Genomic DNA, 20,671 nt, shown 5'->3' with positions numbered 1-20,671 from the left:
CCCGGGCGGTGTGTTTGGGGATCATTTTTCATGCTGAAAGACCCAGCCAAGTTTCATCTTCAATGCCCTTGCTGATGGAAGGAGGTTGTCACTCAAAATCTCACGATACATGTCCCCATTCATTCATCCTTTACACGGATCAGTCGTCCTGGTCCCTTTGCAGAAAAACAGCCCCCAAAGCATGATGTTTCCACCCCCCATGTTTCACAGTAGGTATGGTGTTCTTTGGATGCAACTCAGCATTCTTTCTCCTCCAAACATGTCTAGTTGAGTTTTTACCAAAAAGTTCTATTTTGGTTTCATCTGACCATATGACATTCTCCCAATCCTCTTCTGGATCATCTAAATGCTCTCTCAAACTTCAGACGGCCTGGACATGTACTGGCTTAAGCAGGGGGACACGTCTGGCACTGCAGGATTTGAGTCCCTGGCGGCGTAGTGTGTTACTGATGGTAGCCTTTGTTACTTTGGTCCCAGCTCTCTGCAGGTCATTGACTAGGTTCCCCCGTGTGGTTCTGGGATTTTTGCTCACCGTTCTTGTGATCATTTTGACCCCACGGGGGGAGATCTTGCGTGGAGCCCCAGATCGAGGGAGATTATCAGTGGTCTTGTATGTCTTCCATTTTCTAATAATTGCTCCCACAGTTGATTTCTTCACACCAAGCTGCTTACCTATTGCAGATTCAGTCTTCCCAGCCTGGTGCAGGTCTACAATTTTGTTTCTGGTGTCCTTTGACAGCTCTTTGGTCTTGGCCATAGTGGAGTTTGGAGTGTGACTGTTGTCTTTTATACTGATAACGAGTTCAAACAGGTGCCATTAATACAGTTAACAAGTGGAGGACAGAGGAGGCTCTTAAAGAAGTTACAGTTCTGTGAGAGCCAGAAATCTTTTTTGTTTGTAGGTGAACAAATACTTATTTTACACCATAATTTGCAAATAAATTCTTTAAAAATCATACTTTTTTGCCCCACTGTAGGTAAAACCTTTTTCTGTATATGTATATGAAACGGAACACATTTGTGTGCATTGAAAAACACAAGTGTGAATCCTTCTGTGTGCATGTGCGTATTATGAGACTGTTCTGAGCCCATATATTAGCTGAGTACTTCCTTCAGAATGTAAGTGAAATTATTTCCAATGAGGACTTTTCTTAAATGTCGGTCTTTCTTGTTACAGCTGGCATGGAATGGTGGTCTTCGGCATTATAATGGTTACGATTGGAACCTTCATCTTCGGCCTCACAACGACAAACTCCATCTACCAGGACGTCATCAGCTAAGAGGAGCAGTTTTATTGAGCCAGCTGTGTCAAAGACAGAGGGGCCTCAGTCCTGTGCTGCTTTCTGAATTAGGATGGAGAAGCATCTCATGACACTCATTTGCAAAAAATTCCTCTGGCATTTCACATCTCTGCTCCATACTGAGTAAAAGCCCCACAGACCTTTACTCAGGCAGTACTCGGAGACATCCTGCAATGCCAAATGACTTTAAAGTGCATGTTTTATGTTTTTATGATGGTTGGAAACCGTTTTGTGGCGGTTTAGTGGCTCCCTGTATACAAGAGCTGAGGGACTTTAAAGGGGTCTTACAATCAAATTGATTTTAATAATGAAATTGTACCAATTTATGTATTTTAACTTGCATGTCTTCATGTTTCTTATCAAAATTGACATGTTGTGGTTCTCAGATCAAATACAGTTCCACACTTTAGTGCTGCTGCTATTTGCAGACGAAATTACACAAACATTAATGAGTAGTTTGAAAACTGCAGGCCAGCTCTTTTCAAATCTTTGTGTAAACATTCAATAACTCTAAATGAGTTGAAAAATACTACATTTAGGAAAGCATGAGTTGTTTCTTATATTAGAATTACTAATGATTTTATAATTGGCTTTGAGGTGAAACAATGTTTGTAAAAGTAACATTTGAGAGTCAGCAGGTCTTAAACAGTCATGCGATGAATACCAAACTCTTTCTGTATGCAAACAAAATGATACTCAGAACTCAATTTGTACACTATTAGTATTTACATAAAAAGTGACTCCGGCCCACTGATAATTTACTTGAATCTGTTCATGCTGAAGACCAAGCTGTTTTTAACCTCAAACCAATGTGTGCACTTTCTTTTGACCAAATGTTCAAGACTTGACAATATGATATTTGTTAAACAATCGAGAACAGTTATTTAAACTGCTGGTCATTTTGGGTATGTTAATGCTATAATACAACTGAGATTTGAAAACTTTCAGTTTGTACTTTTTATGAAACCCAGCCATACTGTTTGTGGAAAACAAGGGACAGTTACATTAACGGATCATTTTGTTGTCAATGGTGTCAACTAACTACATTTACTATGTACACACTAATGAAGGTAAGGAAACTAGTTAAAACAATGCCTGCCACCAGTAGGAGAACTTGAATGTCTAGTTATTGCTGGGATTTTAATTGTTTTTATGATTTGGTGTTGAGTATCAACACGTTTCTCCAATCATTTGGAACTAGTTTTTACTCTGTCAGGTGCATTTACGATTTCTGTTACTGATTTACTGTGTTAACATGGATGTCGTTTTTTTCCCCCTTCCAAGTCATTTAGTTCAGAAATCAAGTCGAATGTTTTCCCATACAGAGAATTGACGCAAACAAAGTTAAGTTAATGTTTCAATGGGTATACTGAACAGAGCTACCTGTGATATCCCAATTAAAACAGTCAGGGTATGTGAATAAAGCTGACAATACAAACCACTGGCAGTTCAAAACATGTAATAAACAGACAAGTGAAGTCAGTTTAGATCAAACAATTGGAGCATTGTTTTTATTTCCAGAGGATAAAGTACCCGCTTTACAATGAATATGTTTTGAGTGCTTGGACAAAAAAAAAAGAAAAAAAGTCATATGTGGAAGCCGTGGTACTGTAAAAAGCACGGCCGATCATTTTAGCCGGCTCGGCTAAAATAACTGGATGGCCTACCTGCCTGTCAGCCTTCCATCTGTGCACAAACTTATCTCGTGCCCTCATTGCACATGTGCGCGTGTGTTGGAGGGGCTCTGTAAGGAAGTGGCAGATTTTTTCCAGCTGTGTATTTTCAAATTCTAGTGCACTCGAGCTGGTTTCTCCAAAATTACTTACCCCACCTTTAAGTGCAGTCATAAATATTTTGAAACGGACTATTTCCGTTTAGTAATTTTTGCTCAATGTTCTGACTTTCTAGCAGCCCTATACCTCGTTATAGGTACATGTAGTACCCCAACACCATGAAGAACAATAACTAAACTCATTGGTTGGCTTGTTGCGTTAAAGACTAAACTACATTTTGTCAACAGGCCGATGAGCAGCTGCAATACTTGCTGAAAAAAAAATAAGGCACAAATTCCCGAGCCAGAAGTAAAGCCAACATTTTAATTTCAAGTCCAAACAAACATTGTCCCTCTTCAAATACTTACTGCAAGTCATCCACGAACAAATTAGATATGAATAATTGCCATTAAAGTAATTTTCCCTTTTTATAATCATCTTCCCTGAGAATAATGTGCCATCCGAAGTGATGAGTGCAGGTACACTACACAGCCTCAATCAGGGCTCAGTAGGGGCCATTTGTTATGAAGGACTGGAACATGTGGAAAGCTGGCCCTGGAGCCCACTGAGGAACCATGTGACCTGCACCCTGAAACACAGAACAGCAGTATGTCAGCCATAATGCAACCATCTCCAATGTGAAGCAGGACAAACATGCTTCTAGGGCACAAACTAAAACACTGCGGTTACCTTGACTGTCAGGAAAGTGATGTTTCCGTACTGTTGGTAGAAACCGGCCACCTGATTATCATGATGCCACATCTTGTACTCTGTGGTTGCCTGAGGATAGCAATTAGTATTTATTATTAAATTGCATTTTAATTTGCAACTTTTTTCTGTTCGTACTGAAGTTACTCTTGCAAGCTTTACGCAGTTCCCTTTGATAGTTCCTACCTTCAGACCGAGGTCTTCCACAAACCACTGGTCTCCCAGGAAGTTGCAGGCCATGTCGGTGTCGCCGTTGTAAACGAGAGCCCGCAGGCCCAGAGACAGCAGCTTCACATAGACGTACTTCACTGTTTGGTACAGGGTGATGTACTGCTCTCCCACCTCATCACTGCAATGAAAAGTGATCATTGAGATGAGCATCAATGGGTAGGTGACATTGTACCAAACCCCACGCAGAAAGGACAGCGTAGTAAAAAAGCAAATTCCCAATAATTATACACGAGTGAACAACAGTTTCTAAAAAGCAACTTGGCTTGTAAAAAAAATGTTTTAAACTACATCTCCAAATAGTTTCAGACAAAGCAAAACATTTGTAGAATACACATGTTTTAAAGGTCCCCTATTATAAGTCTCAGATATATACCATGGTTGGTTTTTTTTTTTTTAAAAAGAGTGAATATTTTGTCCTGAGACTTTCAGAATGTCTTTACACGGAGGGGACACATATAAAAAGACATGAAAAAGTAGATTTTGCATAATAGGTGACCTTAAAAAAAGAAAAACAAGGCCATATCCCTTTCATTCAGCTACCTGCAGATATCCCAGCGTGGCAGGGTGTCTGGGATGTGTAAAGCTTTCCTCACGTCGCCTCTGTTCAGCCAGTTCATCTGAGCCGTGCTGTTGATGCAGGGAGGGACTACACCCAGAGACATGATGGACGACACTCCATCTGAAAACTTTGTTAAGAATATATTTTGTATTATTACTACTAAAAAGAAAACAAATTATTTGAAGGACAGGTATATGGGTGGGAAGCTCTCACCTTATGGGTTTGTGGGCGTTTCCTGATGTTCTTAAACAGCTGACTCATGGTCCTATCGTAGCTTCTGAGGGATCTCCCGCCACCCTCACAATCCAAGTACAGGCCGTACTCATTAAGCCCACTACCATACACAATTCCAAAGGCCACATTCACCTTAAAGGAAACATGGAAAATGTCAATCTTAATGAGTCATTTAGTAGCACAAGAAATACCCATCTTAATAGTTAGAGATGTGAACAAGTACCATTGTCTTGCAGGTCTCTGAACTGGAGTTGTGGAAGTCACAGTTCCCCTTGTCACAGCAATTTATGTTCAGAGCACGCCACAAACTGCACATAAAACACAGCTTTATGAAATCAACCACATGATGAATTCAAAACTTTTTAAACAGTGGAATGATGTGCGCCGAATATCAGTAACAGAAAAAACACAAAGTTAATTGCTAAAGTTTAACCACAGACAATGGTGAAAAATGTCCAATACAAGTTACTGATTTCTCAGGCAGAAAACACAAGTAAATAGTTATGGTTTATTAAAAGATAACTACTTTGAAGTGAAATTTAAATACTGTTCCTCCTTAGGAACGAAAAAAGCTTCTCCTCAGACTAAAGGCATACACTAAAAAGCAGAACAAAATATTGTAAACTGAAATTAAATAAATGTGGTCGTTATTTCAACTCTTCTGCTATAGAGCCAGAGATGTTAAACAAACTTGACATCCCAGCAGGTGGTGCTATTTTGCAATAATTTTTTTTTAAAAAAAGTGGAAGACAAAGTGACAAAAGGCAGGTGACAAGTTCCCTCTGTTGGTAGCTTGAGTTCCCCAATCATATTATTTAAAAAAGATATAGCCATTAAAACTACTGAAATTGATGTCAAAATGTAATACAATTGATATAAAATGTAATTTTTACTAGACAAGTCACATGTTTAATCCAACTTGAAAAGGACTTCTTTCAGTTCTGTTTTAAAACCTCATGTTTGTCCAAAGAGTTAGCGTCATTCCAAAAAAGGTAGGTTCAGCATGTCGTGTGTATTGTCGCTGGATTATACAGGGGAACACACAAAGCAGTTTCAGAGGGCATTACTTTTTCTAGTGTCACTTACTCTTCTCCAAAGAGGCCGTGGTAGTAACCGAAGTAGATCAAAGATTGGTCATTTAGAGCAAAGCTGCTGAGACCATTTCCCACTGAAAAGCCCTGAGAGCCAAAATATGAGATAGAAATGTATTTTAAATTACAAACATGTTTCACTGCAAAATTATTTTTCAGAATATCACAAAATAAAAATCTCTACGTTCATGAAATTGCATTTTGGTGGTTGATATTCCTGCTAAGCAAAACATCAGATGCTTAAGAAACATTTATATCAGTGATGACAAAAGTACTTGGATTTATACCTAGAGTAAAGCATAGCAATGTGACAAGGTAAAACAAAACAACAAACTAAGAGAAAGGAGTTACCTTTTAAAAAGGAAATGTATATACACACACTTCAATTAATATACATGTCTTACTAGCAGTGGTCGTTAGCATGAAGCATCTCACCTTGAAGTTGATCTTGGCCGCTCCAGTAGCCACACGCAGGCTAAGAGTCGGTGCATAAATGCCACCGTAACTCTCCCCAAAGATGAAGAACTCATTTTTAGTGAAATTGGGAAACTTGGAGAAGAAACTCTGCAAGGCTCTGTAATTATCATCAGAGACCTAGAAAATCAACAAATTAAAAATAATTAGTAAAGGCCGTTTCAAAGATTCCCTTCAGTTTTTAAGATATGCCAGTCAGTCACTGAACTCACCTGATCATCATCAGTTGCATACTTCTTGTCATCAGAGTAGGAATATCCCACTCCTGCAGGAGACTCAATGTACAGCAAATTGGCAATCTTGTTCCAGCTGGATGGGTTCTCATACAGCGTGGCTCCATTATCATGGACCTGAAGGGAAGTCAAAAATGTCAATATGCCACTTCGCTTAACTGGTAAAACTTTTAAGAATAGCTATCCCTTAAATTCCCGCTATCAGCCTGGTTTGGCTGCATTACAGTTAATTTATGTCATTTTCTGAAGTTAACATAGTCTTATCTGTTCATCATCTCCACAATGCTGATGATCAGAACCTCATTGAGCAATAGTTTGTGAAAAAGGCTAGTAATCAACCCTTCAATATCTTCTATCAAATATTTAGCCATCTTTGAGCAATATTCTCCATATTAGTAAGCCCAACTCTCAGCTTCTGCCTTTAGGGCATATTAGGTACAGAGTCTGCTGTGAAAAGAAAAACACTTAGCTGTAGTCATAAACGGTAAGGATCCTCTTTTTAACCTGGAAGTTGCACTCACCATAAAAGTACCTGGTACTGCTTTTTTTTTTTTTTTTTTTTTAAAAGTACTTGAGTTTTTTGGGGAAATGTGTCTAATGGTTCCTGATTTATCATTGCTTTTACACATACAAGCCAAATATAAATGTCTGCCTTTTGTAAGAAACATGTACCCAAGATCGATAGTTTATCCAATATACATGTAGATTTGTGCATATAGTTGGCATGCTCACATGAAAGGGTCCATTCTCTGACAGGAATCCGTCCAGTGAGCTGCAGCCTGGGCCTCCATTCAGCCAGAGCACCAGGGGGTCTTTGACGGGGTCCCTCTGAGAAGTCACAAACCTGCAGAGGACCAGCAGGAAAAGCTTAAAAACTGCACATTTAACACACTGAAAGGTCACATACCATCACACATGCTGCTAAACCGAGGAGGAGCAGGGTCTTCTAGCCTGCTGTTTCTCACCAATAATGCAGAAACACGCCGGGTCGTGCCTGGAGGTACCCCGACCACTGGAGATACTTGGGTTTGAACTTCATTCCCGGCAGATGGGTCACCTCATCGGGAGGGTACTGAGCCCGGGAGCCGAGCTGAAACACGGCCAGCAAACACACCAACAAACCGCAGGACGACATAACTGAACACCACTCACTTCTAACACAAAACTAAACAAAAAAGACGAGTTTCTTTGTAGCAGTGACTTCCTCCACCGTCTTCATCAGCTGCTGCTCTGTGTGAAGTTACAGAACAAACCGGAACGTCATATGACTGCTCCAGTGCGTCACGTGATCAGCGCCTGACTCTACGCGGAAGTAATCAACAACACAAGAGAAGGTGTGTTTTGTGAAGCAGGTTTATCGAGTTATCTCATCAGATTGTTATTAAGGCATGTGTGCAAAAAGCTATGTTAAGCATCTTTTGCAGACGTGCATTGGACCTCCCAGAACAACTTTGACATTTTATATCAAATTAATATTCACACTTTTGACATATCTGTGCTTATGTTTGATATTTACCTTGTTATGATTTATTAAATACATGATTGGTTTGGACCTATTAAGATAAAGCGGTTTTTTATTTATTGAATTACTGTTATTTCTGTAACTTTTGCGAACTATAAAAATTGCCCAAATTAATAAATACTGAATGGATATACGTGGACTGTATGATTATGTACAGTATGAGCACCTATACATGTATATATATGGTGTATATATTGAGTGTTTTTGATTAAAAAAATATATTTTTTTCATTAAATGCCTGGTTTTGGTAACATCTGCAATTGTGAAAGTAGCTTGATTCAATTAGAAAATGAAGTTATGTACAGTATGGTGTAGATTCTTAGATTGTATTTCTTTACACAATACAATAAAGCAGCAGAAAAACAAAAAAAGATAGGCTGGGTTAGATTTGTTTTAAACCCTAGAAGCCTACTCCCCTCAATCCATCAACAACAGTGAACACACAACAACAACATTGTTTAATCTAAATCTAAAAAAGGTTACATAAATAGAAAAAAGTCTCATTATCGGATCTGATTTAAATATTTATATAAATACAATTTCATTTCATTTTGGTCAAGCGAACATTGGGGCTTTTATTGTGAAGGCACGCCAGGTATATATCCCTCCGCCCCCTCTGCTAGTACCGGGAAAAATACGCGCCCAACTCCACAACAGTGGGTTTGTCGGGGTTCACTATCAGTAAAGGTCGGACATTATCATTTACATTGGCTTCAGATTGGATTTAAACAGAGGGTAACTGTACCTCCCTGGTAAATTTGAATCTTAAGTTAATGACCATCGGTTGTCGTCCTCCACACGTTAGCCCAGTAGCGTCGGCAGCAGCAGCAGCTCTGTGGACCCCCGTTACCGCTGATCCAGAAACAGCCCAGGTAAAACTGTTTAACTATCCTAACTTTCAAGATAAGCGCTGATATCATGTAGAGACTATAATATATGTTTGAATGCAGGTGTTAGCGCTTCTTCGAAGAACTTAATTAGTTATACAACAAATTAAAAACCTAGGGTTTACAGTAAAAAAAGGTAAACAAACCGTAATTTAGTGTCTCCTGTGAAACCCTTTCATAATAAATCTGCGCCAGAGAGAAATGAACCGTGTTGAAAGTGAATACGAAAAGGGTTTTTCTTCACCAAATGTTTTGCAAATAATTAAGTTGAATCCTTATATAACTGCACATTATTGCTCATACAGGAAACCCTGACAAGATTTAATTTCGATCCCAAAATAGTATCCAGTTGTGTGAAGTGGGCTGATTTGTGATTGTTGTTTTTGATTTGTTTTTCTCTCCCGTTCAGCAAAATGGATCTTCAGGGAAGCCCACCAAGTCCAGACCATGATCCCGAAGTAGAGACAGCAACACCAGAGATAATCCCTACATACAAGAGGAGTCTGAGGAGCCTTCATATGCTCGCTGTAAAGTTTGTCAAATTGTTACAAGAAGCTAAGGGCGGTGAACTGGACCTCAGAGATGTAAGTGGACAGCGTCGGTACAAACAAACATCCATTATTTGATAAATTAATGAAATTACTGTTAAGTTGGTCTTACCGACAGAACACTTAAAACAATATATCTTACATCCACGTTTGTAATTGATCACAATGTGCACTGGGTAACCACGCCTTTTTGCAATTATATTATGTGATGCTTTGTCAGAAATGTGTAACTGTAAAGATTTCATTGTTTTTCTGTCTACTTTAACCAAATGTGTAATTTAATGAACATATTTTTTATCTATCTAGCTTTTTTAAGAAACCTAAGCCTCAATGCAGCATTTGAAGTGAATTGCTCAAACATGAGCTAAGTGCTTTCAACCTCCATCAGAACACAGGATTATCACTCGTTTGATTACATTTATTTTTAAATGTACATCGTAGTATAAATAAAATTGGAACAAAATATATTTTTGAACGAGACAAAGTGCTTAGTTGTTTTTTCCAAAAGCTATCTTAAAAACACTTGTCGTTTCCAAAATAAGGCTCTTCAAATGTATACAGAACAAGAGGTCAACTAATATAACAACATTAAGATAATCTACAAACAAAGGGTCAATTTGCTTTATTTGTGTTCTTTCAGGCTATCAGAGTCCTGGCTGTCGGTCAAAAAAGGCGAATCTACGACATCACAAATGTGCTGGAGGGTGTTGGTCTAATTGTGAAAATCTCCAAGAGCACTGTGAAGTGGAAGTAAGTCTTTAGCTCTAAATTGTGTGCATGCTTTTGGATCTTCTGTGTATAAATAGTGTGGGGCAAAATATGGGACAATAAATAAAACATTTGCTTTTTTCTCAAATAGGGGTACCATTACAGGACAACATGAAGAAGTGTTTAGCAACAAGCTATTCAAGTTGAAGTCCGAGGTGGAGGATTTGGAGATGATGGAATCCATGTTGGACCAGCAGAAGCAGTGGGTGGAACAGAGCGCCAGGAACACGAGAGAGGACTGCAGCGAATATCCTTTTGACAAAGAAATTGTAAATTGATGTCATGTAGGAAATGTTAGATTACTTCTGCTTTAACAATAACATTTAAACAAAAAATGAGATGTCTGATATAATATTGTATTTTAATTTAAACCTTGACTCAAATCAACTTTGACCTATGTGAATCATGAAGATCTCTGCAACTGCTTCAGTGGTAAGTTACAGGTACTTTTTTTGTATGCAAATTTTTATTCCATCAATAAGCCAAGCAAAAGGGCAGTCCATGTCCTACTTTTTGAACAATATATCTGCGGCACATTTCTTCCTCTCTATCTGCGTTTCACTGATAGATCCATCTGTGTGAACCCTTAAGAGATGAAACGTTACAAGTATATTCAAACCTTCTAAATGTAAATATCCACTTAAACATGTTAACATTGGTGACTTTTGAGGACATTTTGGATAGTCCTAGATCAGTGCTTCTCAAACTGGTGGTCCGTGAGCGCCCCCTAGTGGTCCGTGAATATATTGGTAAAATTTCACATTTTAAATAAATAAATAAATTTTAAGTTTTCTGCACTCTTGCGGGAATATCTCCGCACTGGAGCGAGCTTAAGTTTCACCTTTGATTGCATGATATACCATTTTCAGGCGATTTGTAATCTGTTCTAGAAAAACGATGTGTTTTTGGATATTTGTGGAGTTAGGTGGACCGGGAGTGTTTTTTTTATTGGTTAAGTGGTCCTTGGTATGAAAAAGTTTGAGAAACACTGTCCTAGATTAATCCAGGATAAAAACTAAAACAGTAAAAGAGCAATATTTTTTATCAGGGAATGTTGCAGCTCAAAATTAGTTGATGTTTTTGCAATTTAGTGTATTTACTAGTTGGACTGATATTAAAACGGCTGGACAAACACTGTCCAAAATGCATTGCCACAACAGCTTATATTGTTGCAGTTTAAGACGAATAAGGCCCACTTAAATTTATTTTTATTTTTAATATATAAAGACCAGACAAAATGATTGTCATTTGAAAGGATGTTCACCCTCTTCTGTCCTCAGGTAATACTCTTTTGGCAGTACGAGCACCAATAGGAACACAGCTAGATGTTCCCATTCCCAAAGCTGTAAGTGCTGCATTACTGGATCCTTCTGTAGATTCTTCTCTTTGGCTTTCTTAAATGTACATGGAACAATTGGGTATTTGCCTACTTTTCATTCTTCAGGTCCAGAACAGCCCAGCAAAGTACCAGATTCATCTGAAGAGCATCAATGGGCCGATAGAAGTCCTACTTCTCAACAAACTCTCTGTCAGCTCTGCTCCTGTCGTACTGCCAGTCCCGCCGCCTGAAGAAGTTTTACAGAGAGCAACATCAGTAATGTCCACGTCAGGCGATACAGGAAGCAGTATCAAACCGCGTCAGGCTTCAGCTAATAACAAATTAAGCAGGGCAGCCACAGAGAAGATCCGACACCTTATGTCATCGTCATGTTTAAACACTCAGCCAAACCGAACTGGTGCATCTCAATGTGAGTATTTTATTTGGTACAATTTCCAATGCTGTATCACGTTTTTATCCGTATCGATTTATCTTCCGATTATTTACTTGTTTAGTGGTTTGTTTTATATAATGTTATAACATTTTGAAAATCACCATCAGTTTCTCAAAGTGTGTATTAGAGTGCTGAAAAAAATCTACAAAACAATTTCTGTAGTGCGTTTTTTGTAAAAATGGAAACTTTAAATGACGTTTATGCTTGAACTCTGCCAGATAGCTCTTCAATCAAATGTTTTAAAGTGCATTTAATATGAAGTTAAGGACTTTATTTATTCATAACAATCATCAGGCTAAGACTGGACCAACCTACTGCTGGTACACTAAGAGTTGAGGCTTTTGGTATCGTTCTCCTTATCTGAAGTTATCTGATAATGCAGCAGCAAAACTCATCCTTTTTTGGACAGATAAAAACCATTTATCTTTTTATACATCAAAGTGGTTGCTGGTTCTGCGGTTTCTTTCTCTGTGATGATTATCGATTATTTCTTGGACAAAAAGAAATCATTCATGCATGTTTCTTTCAGTTCACATTAATGTCCTTTAACATCTTTTATTCAGTGCAAGATTTATCAAAAGAACTGCGGGACCTAATAAACCCAACCAAAGGTGGGTTCCTTGATGTATTTCTTTGTATAAAAAAAGTGTGTTTATATTCTTTACATTGTTATGTAAGTGTATTTGACTTTATAAGAATGTATAAACTAAGTATGTCTTCACGCATTTTATAGAAGTAATAGGCGCAGATCTGATCAGAGAGCTTATGGCCTCAGAGGGTTAGTGCACTTTATTTTCTGACTTCATATATTTAATAGTAATATCCATCACGTATTGATATTTGTATTATCACATTTGCCTCTGCGCTTCAGCTTTTTCCCCGCTGCTCTCTCCGCCCCCATCTGGAAACGAATGCGCTTACAATCTGGATCAGAGGGAAGGCCTCTGTGATGCCTTTGACGTCCCCATGCTCAATGTTTGACCATGAACTCCTGTGTTAAGGACTCCCCAAGTAAACATTATACTTTGAAAATGTACATAGTTTTCTGTTTTTAAATTGTTATTTACAAATAAAAACATATGATTTTGAATATTGTCTCCAATTCATTTGCTTTATTAACAACATTATCCAACACAAATTGAAATTAGTATTCCTAGAATTGTTTAATTGATAGGTGCTGTATAAAGAAACTGAGACAGTCGTGAATCAGGTAACTACTGAATGCCCATTGGCAAACTATTGATAAGAATGAACTACACCTACTAGAGAAGCTAGTCAATGTCATCAGAAAAAGTGATAGAATATGGAGTAATTGTATTATCCAGGAAGAAAGCGACATGAAATAAGCAAAGATTCAAATGCAGGTGCAATGGCATTCGCCAATTGATAATCCATCAAGTGTAGAACTCTTGATTTTACATACATACAGTGCACTTATTTCTGCAGTTTTGCTGCCACAATTTATGTGAATAAAATAACTGTTCAGCTCTTGTAAGTAAATGATGGCAAATTTTAGGGTAATTTCATGTATTTATGATTTTATATTTCCATTGGAAGATGGGTCAAAAAGTTGGACTCAAATCAAGCACTCCAGTCTCACCAGCTGAGTTTTTTTTGTTGATTGCTGTCCAGGGGTGGAAGAAGTGCTTAGAAAGTAGAAGTACCAGTCTAAGAATACAACAAATGTTACTCTAGTAAAAGTACAAAAGTATTTGCATCAAAATATACATAAATTACCAAAAGTAAAAGTAGTTAATATGCAGAATGGCCCATTTCAGTTTAATATAAATGACATGTTTTGATTCTAATTATTGATATTAAAGTGTTATCAAAGCTGGTAAAGGTTCATTACTTTGTACGCGGCAGGGTAGCTTGTGGATTTTACTCCATGTTACTAAAGTCTTATCTTAGTGTTTGTAAGGGAAACTTCTGAAGAAATGGAGAGTCAGGACTCAGAGAGACACGAGGAGAGTTGGAGCTTTGATGTCAAACACTGATGGTTTATTTGGAGTTACGGCCGAAGAGTTGACAAGACAGGGGGTGTGTCACGAGTTGACACAGCGGTTGCCAAACCAATTCTGAAGAACTCTTTCTGTAGCTCGAGGTTTTATCTAGTTCGGAGTGTAATAATCAACATTCTTCATCAGTGAGACTAAACAAATATGGACCCTGAATCTAGAGCTCTCGTCCATAGAAAAGAATGCGCGCCAGGGTCAGGGAACCTTCATCCCTGAACAGTAAACTACCTCATGGCGGCTTGTGCTCTTTCATAGACTGGCAACAACAATGCGCCCAAGCTGCTCCTACTTAAAAGAGATAGCAGCTATACCCAAGGCCTTAGATCTATGCCATGGGAAAGGAGACAGTGAGAGGAGAAAATGATGAACTGTGTCAAAGGTTGAATACTTAGGCAAATTATTCCCTAACGGTGTTGATTATATTTCACAAAATCTGTAAACTACAGATACATGTAGTGTAGTAAAAGTACACTTTTTACCTCTGATTTGAAGCGGGTTAGAAGTACAAACTAGCAACAAAATGTAGATACTCAATGTAAAGTCCCCCAAAATGTAACAAAAGTCAGTACTTGAGTAAATGCACACAGTTTATACACCACTGTTGCTGTCAAATATTAGTGTGGTGTTTATGTCTTGCTTCACTGCAGGTGCAGCTCGCCCTCTCCTGGAGGGAACACATTGCAACTATCTATATCGCGCTGATTACAACGTGCTCTTGTCACTATGGCAACACATGTTTGAAACTAAAGGCTTGACTCTCCTGAGTACTAACTGCTATGCTAGCTAGCTTCTCAAAACGACCAAACATTTCCCTTATATCTGAGTAGGTGGTGCAATATAAGATGGTGAGTAAAGCGTTGTTTAACATAATTATAGCAACCATGTAGGTTTGCACTGAACCGATACAGTAAACAGCTAACGTTAGCAACTATCGCTTTGAACATCATATTGTTGCTAGAAAAAGTATACTCTGTTTACATGTACAATTCCTGCATTTAAATATTACATAAGTAAAAGTATAAACATCAAAATATATTTAAAGTACCAAAGTAGAAGTACTCATTATGCAGATTGGCCAATTTTAGAATAGTATATTATATGTTTTGAAGATAATTATTGATTCATTTAAGTGCTATCAAAGATGGTAAAGGTTGAGCATGTTTCAATATCTTTGTGAGCTGCAGGGTGAGTTTTACTCCTTTAAAGTGTTTCGTAAGTAATTAAAGGTATTATTTTCTTATATTAATGTAGTAAAAGTACACTCCTAATTGTAGTGAGCTAGGTACAAAGTAGCAAAAAATAGAAATCCCCAAGAAAAGTATAAATACCTCAACATACTAATAAAAACGAGTTACTTTACACCACTGGTTGTTATTAACGTTACATTCATTCAGCAATGTTTAAGAAATATGCTGTGAATCACTTTTAAATAGTTTCTAATGTTTTGAATTTTTGCAGCCTCCCAAGAAGAAAGGATCAAGTAAAAAGCCTCCAAAGGCGATTACTCCCACGCTTATTGATGGCCTTTCCAAAGATGAGATGTCCAAGGAGCAGGTCAGAGCTGAAGTGTGTGTGTGTGTGTGTGTGTGTGTGTGTGTGTGTGTGTGTGTGTGTGTGTGTGTGTTTGAAAGTGCTGAAGGATGCTTGACTTGCACTTACATACAGCTAGAGGTTTTCCAAAAGACACAGAGTGGTTAAAATCAAACCTGCAGCGGCAGAGATATCCTGACTTCCCTAGAATGGGTTAAGTTAACACTGGATACTACTGTACCCGTGTCACATTATTGTCACAGCCCCCATCCCACTAAAGGCCTGTCAAGCTCACATCCCTGAGTTTGGGGCAAAAGTAACAGGATGTCCTACTACATCCGTTCACATTTGCAGTTTGCAAGCTAGCAATACATCCATGAAGCCAGCATGCTTTTCTAGTAAATTGTATTGTACAGCCTGAGTAGCTCACTTTAACGGCAAATTGGACTTTAACATGTTCAATAGATAATCTGCCCCTTTGGGATAACAACAACCTCTCATCCACACTGTCTGGCTCAGATGTGCCCACACTAAAATATATTTCTGTATTTCAGCTGGAAGAACACATTGTGCGCCTTCGAGAGGAGTTGGATAGAGAGAGGGAAGAGAGAAACTACTTTCAGCTCGAGAGGGACAAAATCCACTCGTTTTGGAAGATCACAGAAAGACAACTTCAGGAGGTCAAGGCTGAGTTGAAGAACTTTGATAAGGACATAGAAGAGGATGAGGGGCGCCACCAAGTAGAGATCAAGGTGAAGTTATTACTCAAGTGTTTTGCAGCTGTACATGCTAACACAAATCACTTTTATGGAAGAAACCTCCCTTCATATTGCAGGTCATTTCTTACTGAATCGCTTTATTAAAGCACATTTTATTCATTTTCCGCACCAGGTCTATAAGCAGAAGATGAAGCACCTCCTGTGTGAACATCAGAACACCATCTCTGAGTTGAGAGCAGATGCTTTAGTCTCCACTCAGGCGGGGCAAAAAGAGCAAGGACAGCTAGAGGCTCAGCTTCATAAGGACATGAAGGCCATCATGGTCGACAAGCAGGCACACGATAATGAAAACCTCGTCAAGGAACTTGATCTGGTTTGTAGTTCAAACTTTTGTTATTGCTACACATAAAGATCTGTTGAAGGAATATTTTTCTTTACTCTGATTTATTTAAACAAGTAAGCAAACATCAGTTTTGTTGTTATTTCAACAGACAAATGCTGAAGAAATTGCTGAAATAAGGGACAGCTTGGAGAAGAAACTCGCAGGTAAAAAAAAAGCGAATCTCATTTTGATTTGAATGCGTCACCCAGTGCTGTAAAAACTCAATTGGAGCTGTCTGTTTTTTTGTCACTAATTGAGTAGGAATCCAAGCCAAGTATGAGAAAAAGATGGATTCACTGCCATTAGAGCTGTACAACATGAGGAAACAAGAGACCAGTCAGAGAGAAGCACTTTGGAACAGACACATTAACACTGTTATAGAAGACCACAACCAAACCTTTAAGGAAGCTAAAGCTCTCGTTGATAGCATGCCTCAGGATTTGGATACGAACGATACAGTCAAGGTATTTATTGACGCATTATGCATCTTTGTCAGACTGAAGGCAAATACATTACAATGTTTTCTTCAGGCTCGATGATGAGCTTTTCTTTTAGTACTTATTGATTTACTCTATAAAGTGGAAACAATTATCAGGTTTTGTTTTATCTACATGGAATGTTTAATTGTTTTTTCTTAGCTCCTAATACAAGCCATGAAGTGCAAACAGAAGCAGAAGATACAGGATTTGACCGATCTTTGGGACGATAACAAACGTCTCACTGAGCTTCTATCCAACGTCAAAGAGCAAATTGTTAAAAAGGAGAAAAAAATCCATAACTATACAAAGAACACGGTTTGTTGGTTACAAGGATCGTTGACATGTGTTAATACCAGTGACCTAATCAGTATAAGTGTAGCATACTGTACATGGGCACAAGGTCAATCTTTGAAACTGTTTTTGACAGGATTTCAATGAAAAGCTCAAAAAGAATGAGCTGGATGATCTGAAACGGGAATGTGAAACTATGGAACAGAAATTCAGCAAGGTAAGATTGAAATTGAGTTGCGCTGTCATGTAGCTCAAATGTTGAATGTGGGTCAAATGCTTTGATTGCTTTTGGGTAATTATGTGAATGTTTTTGTATTTGTTTGTGTGTGAACGTCACTCAGCTTCAGCAGGAGAGGGATGAGCTAATCAAGACTTTCACTGAGAACGTTCAGAAGGTGCAGCATAAAGTGAATCTGAAGAGCTCGCTGCTGGAGTTGAAGCTGGAAGGCCTGATAGAGAGCGTGGAGAAGACGCAGGCTCAGCTCTTCTCTGTGATTTCTGCCTCTAACATGGACCAAACTGCCATTAATGGGGTCACTAACAAAATTGAGGTACATTTCCTTTTAACAGTATATAGTATATCATGCACGTTGCATACATTGCACGTTTGTACAATACTTTCAGAGTAACATGTTTTTGTTTGTAGGAATATCTTGACTCCAGTAATAATTCCATCAAGAAGTTACAGAATAAAAGAGCTCAGATTTCCAAGGTTAGTCATTTCTTTATTTGCTGAAATGCATATTTCACAAATGATGATATTCACTTTGATGCTGTCGTGCTGTTCATACTCACGTGTATCCGGCAGGCTCGTAAGGATTTGCTGCTGACCTACGAAGCAAAGCAAAGATCTCTCCGTGTCTCGGTGGAGGGGCTTTGAGTTAAACCCTTTGAGAGCAGTCTTGTCGGGAAACAGTCTCTAAAAGGACTTGGAACTTGGATTTGCCCAAAAATGGGAAGTAATATACACCGTAAGAGTTAACAGCAAATCATCTCTTTTTTTTGCCTCTGATATCATTTGTCTGACAGCTTTGTCATATTTTATATTCATACAGACACACAATTAATACCATCATGTTTTCTTAATTTGAAAATATATATTTGGAATAATGTAGTTATGAACAGATAGGAGTTTACCCTCGGTTTAGACTAAGAGGTCCATCGTGCCCTTGGTTCATACTGCCCTCCGAAGGCAGAGAGGAATAACTGCGGAACGACTGCAGTAATGTTGTAGTTTTCAAACAGACCAGCAAACTCTGTAACACATAAAAGTTTGAATGCCTTAATTTGTCGATTTAGTTGACTTCTTAAAGTCATTGTCAAAGACCAAAAATAGTATCTAAAAGCTACTCCTAAAGGAAAACCTCGTGCCTCTACACAAAAAGTCTTATGTCATTTATTTTTGAGCTAGTTTGTTTAAGTATAGTCTTTTTGATTATATTATTTTCTTTATGATCCTTTTGCAAATGGTTCATATGGATTTAGTACATTTTTATTATCCTGTGTGTCAGGCCAGATATTCAGAAGTATATACAAATTGATATAATAAATGAAACTAGGATTAAATAGTTACTGAAAATGTGCATCCTAAGTGAATGTTTAAAGAAAGGGTGTGATGTTTTTTCCATGGTAAAAGAGATTCTGGTCTTAGCTCAGTTTGGGCCAACATTTTAGTTTTCACTACTAGTGGTAGTAGTATATACTTGTAGTTGTAATGAGTCACTGGATTTAGCTTCTAATGGAGATTTGCATCCATTTCACTTAATCTAAACTGATATAAAGTTAAGAAAAACTAAATTAGTTGCAATGTGCAACAATTTCCCTATCTGTCAAGAGTATGAACTAAGCTCTGGGGATGACATAAAGTTTTTTATTTGGTTTTATCTCCAACTAACAGCTCACATCTTTCAGGGATACGTAACATTTTAAAAGCATTTTCATCAAAACACATTTTCTGTTGGGGATAATCTGCTCTATTTTGGTCATTTGTGCAATCTGTCTGCACTTAAAAAGTGATGGGTTTATATCAGGCTTAGAGGAAATATAATACATAAATAGTACCTAAAACCTCTTTAAACATTATTTCTGATAATTACAGAGATGATTGTCTTTTGTGTCTTTATTATGCTTCTTGTGTTCTCTGGATGAATAAATAAACACGAAAAATGATTTTGGCTTTCATCATCACTCTGGAAAACAGTACAGGTCATTCTCAACACTAGGTAATATTCATTTAACAAACAAATACAAATATGACTAAGGGACTGATCTGTCAAATTCTAAATCACAATGTGCTTCACATAATTATCTATTATGACATTCATTTAAACTAAAATCGTTAGGAACATCTTTATCTGGGAAAGAAAAATGACTGTAGCAAAAGATTGAATTTCAAACTTAATATTAGTATTCGACACAAAAAAATCTCAATAGAGAAGAAGCATTTTATGTATTGGAACTGCAACCCTTATGGTTGAAATCTTGATATTTAAGTATATATACTAACATAAATGCCTTTTCTTTGAGGGGAAACTAAGATTTAACAACCCTTGGTAATAATATAAAAATGTTTCCAAGAAAAGTAATAACAGCAGCCAATAAGTGCAGTGGTAGTTATTTCCTTCTGTGTCATTGCGGTCGAAACAATTGTTATCCTTTGTTCCTTATAACAAAATGTTATATCATTTATTATTTCAGGGGGAAACAACTTCGAGATTAAAGGTGGGGTAGGTGCACAGATGGAAGGCTGACAGGCAGGTAGGCCATCCAGTTATTTTAGCCGGGCCGGCTAAAATGATAGGTCGTGCTTTTTACAGCGCTACGGCTTCCACAGATGACATTTTTTAATGGATTTTTTGTCAAAGCACTTAAGATATTTATTGCTATCGGGATGTTAAGAGCATTCCATGGAATATAACAAAAAGTGTATCTTGAGCCGGTTTCTCAAACTTACCTACCCCACCTTTAAGGTTCCTTGTTAGATTTAATGGAAAAAACGATCTGGTTGCTGAAAAGCTGTGTTGGAAACTTGTATACTACTATATACAATGCTAATGGTTATCGTTGTAAAAGGGAGTTGTATTGTGGTTTATTTTTAATGGGGTCATTTGATTTGTTGATGTTTTTCTACTTCCATTGATGGGGGCAACACA

General features: G+C 37.8%; 3 protein-coding genes across 3 annotated transcripts; 2 read left to right on the top strand and 1 right to left on the bottom strand.

Moving 5' to 3' along the window:
- Nucleotides 1-3,383: 3,383 nt before the first annotated feature.
- On the bottom strand, nt 3,384-7,868 carry LOC104945215 (lysosomal protective protein). Its single transcript, XM_010770851.1, has 11 exons — nt 7,569-7,868; nt 7,336-7,447; nt 6,583-6,720; nt 6,332-6,490; nt 5,892-5,983; nt 5,029-5,113; nt 4,785-4,937; nt 4,553-4,698; nt 3,968-4,130; nt 3,764-3,853; nt 3,384-3,662 (listed from the first exon to the last, which is right to left on the bottom strand). Exons 1-11 carry the CDS (start codon nt 7,736-7,738, stop codon nt 3,579-3,581), a joined length of 1,392 nt encoding a protein of 463 aa, XP_010769153.1. The 5' UTR covers nt 7,739-7,868; the 3' UTR covers nt 3,384-3,578.
- Nucleotides 7,869-8,728: 860 nt separating this feature from the next.
- On the top strand, nt 8,729-13,190 carry LOC104945214 (transcription factor E2F5-like). The gene is made up of 10 exons (XM_010770850.1): nt 8,729-8,997; nt 9,422-9,596; nt 10,201-10,310; nt 10,420-10,575; nt 10,717-10,760; nt 11,609-11,673; nt 11,773-12,076; nt 12,664-12,711; nt 12,834-12,878; nt 12,972-13,190. Exons 2-10 carry the CDS (start codon nt 9,426-9,428, stop codon nt 13,079-13,081), a joined length of 1,053 nt encoding a protein of 350 aa, XP_010769152.1. The 5' UTR covers nt 8,729-8,997; nt 9,422-9,425; the 3' UTR covers nt 13,082-13,190.
- A 1,679-nt stretch (nt 13,191-14,869) lies between these two features.
- On the top strand, nt 14,870-19,620 carry LOC104945213 (growth arrest-specific protein 8-like). The gene is made up of 11 exons (XM_010770849.1): nt 14,870-14,963; nt 15,577-15,672; nt 16,203-16,400; nt 16,540-16,740; nt 16,859-16,913; nt 17,011-17,213; nt 17,388-17,543; nt 17,656-17,736; nt 17,861-18,070; nt 18,166-18,231; nt 18,328-19,620. Exons 1-11 carry the CDS (start codon nt 14,961-14,963, stop codon nt 18,397-18,399), a joined length of 1,341 nt encoding a protein of 446 aa, XP_010769151.1. The 5' UTR covers nt 14,870-14,960; the 3' UTR covers nt 18,400-19,620.
- The last annotated feature ends 1,051 nt before the right edge of the window (nt 19,621-20,671 follow it).

The sequence above is a fragment of the Notothenia coriiceps genome, unplaced genomic scaffold (genome assembly GCF_000735185.1).
Source record: "Notothenia coriiceps isolate Sejong01 unplaced genomic scaffold, NC01 NC01_scaffold00009286, whole genome shotgun sequence".
In the NCBI taxonomy this organism is placed as follows: domain Eukaryota; kingdom Metazoa; phylum Chordata; class Actinopteri; order Perciformes; family Nototheniidae; genus Notothenia; species Notothenia coriiceps.
The sequence above is the reverse complement of the archived record's forward strand: the minus strand, read 5'-3'. Positions and strand labels throughout refer to the sequence as shown.

Excerpts from the sequence above, each read along its gene's own strand:
- LOC104945213 (XM_010770849.1), top strand. Across the intron at positions 16,914-17,010 it reads CTTGGAGAAGAAACTCGCAG|GAATCCAAGCCAAGTATGAG; the intron begins GTAAAAAAAAAG and ends CTAATTGAGTAG. Across the intron at positions 17,737-17,860 it reads TGGAACAGAAATTCAGCAAG|CTTCAGCAGGAGAGGGATGA; the intron begins GTAAGATTGAAA and ends AACGTCACTCAG.
- LOC104945215 (XM_010770851.1), bottom strand. The coding sequence starts at position 7,738 with ATGTCGTCCTGCGGTTTGTTGGTGTGTTTGCTGGCCGTGTTTCAGCTC. Across the intron at positions 7,448-7,568 it reads GGCGTGTTTCTGCATTATTG|GTTTGTGACTTCTCAGAGGG; the intron begins GTGAGAAACAGC and ends GGTCCTCTGCAG. Across the intron at positions 5,984-6,331 it reads CGGCCAAGATCAACTTCAAG|GGCTTTTCAGTGGGAAATGG; the intron begins GTGAGATGCTTC and ends TTTGGCTCTCAG.
- LOC104945214 (XM_010770850.1), top strand. The coding sequence starts at position 9,426 with ATGGATCTTCAGGGAAGCCCACCAAGTCCAGACCATGATCCCGAAGTA. Across the intron at positions 11,674-11,772 it reads ATGTTCCCATTCCCAAAGCT|GTCCAGAACAGCCCAGCAAA; the intron begins GTAAGTGCTGCA and ends TTCATTCTTCAG. Across the intron at positions 12,712-12,833 it reads CCTAATAAACCCAACCAAAG|AAGTAATAGGCGCAGATCTG; the intron begins GTGGGTTCCTTG and ends CGCATTTTATAG.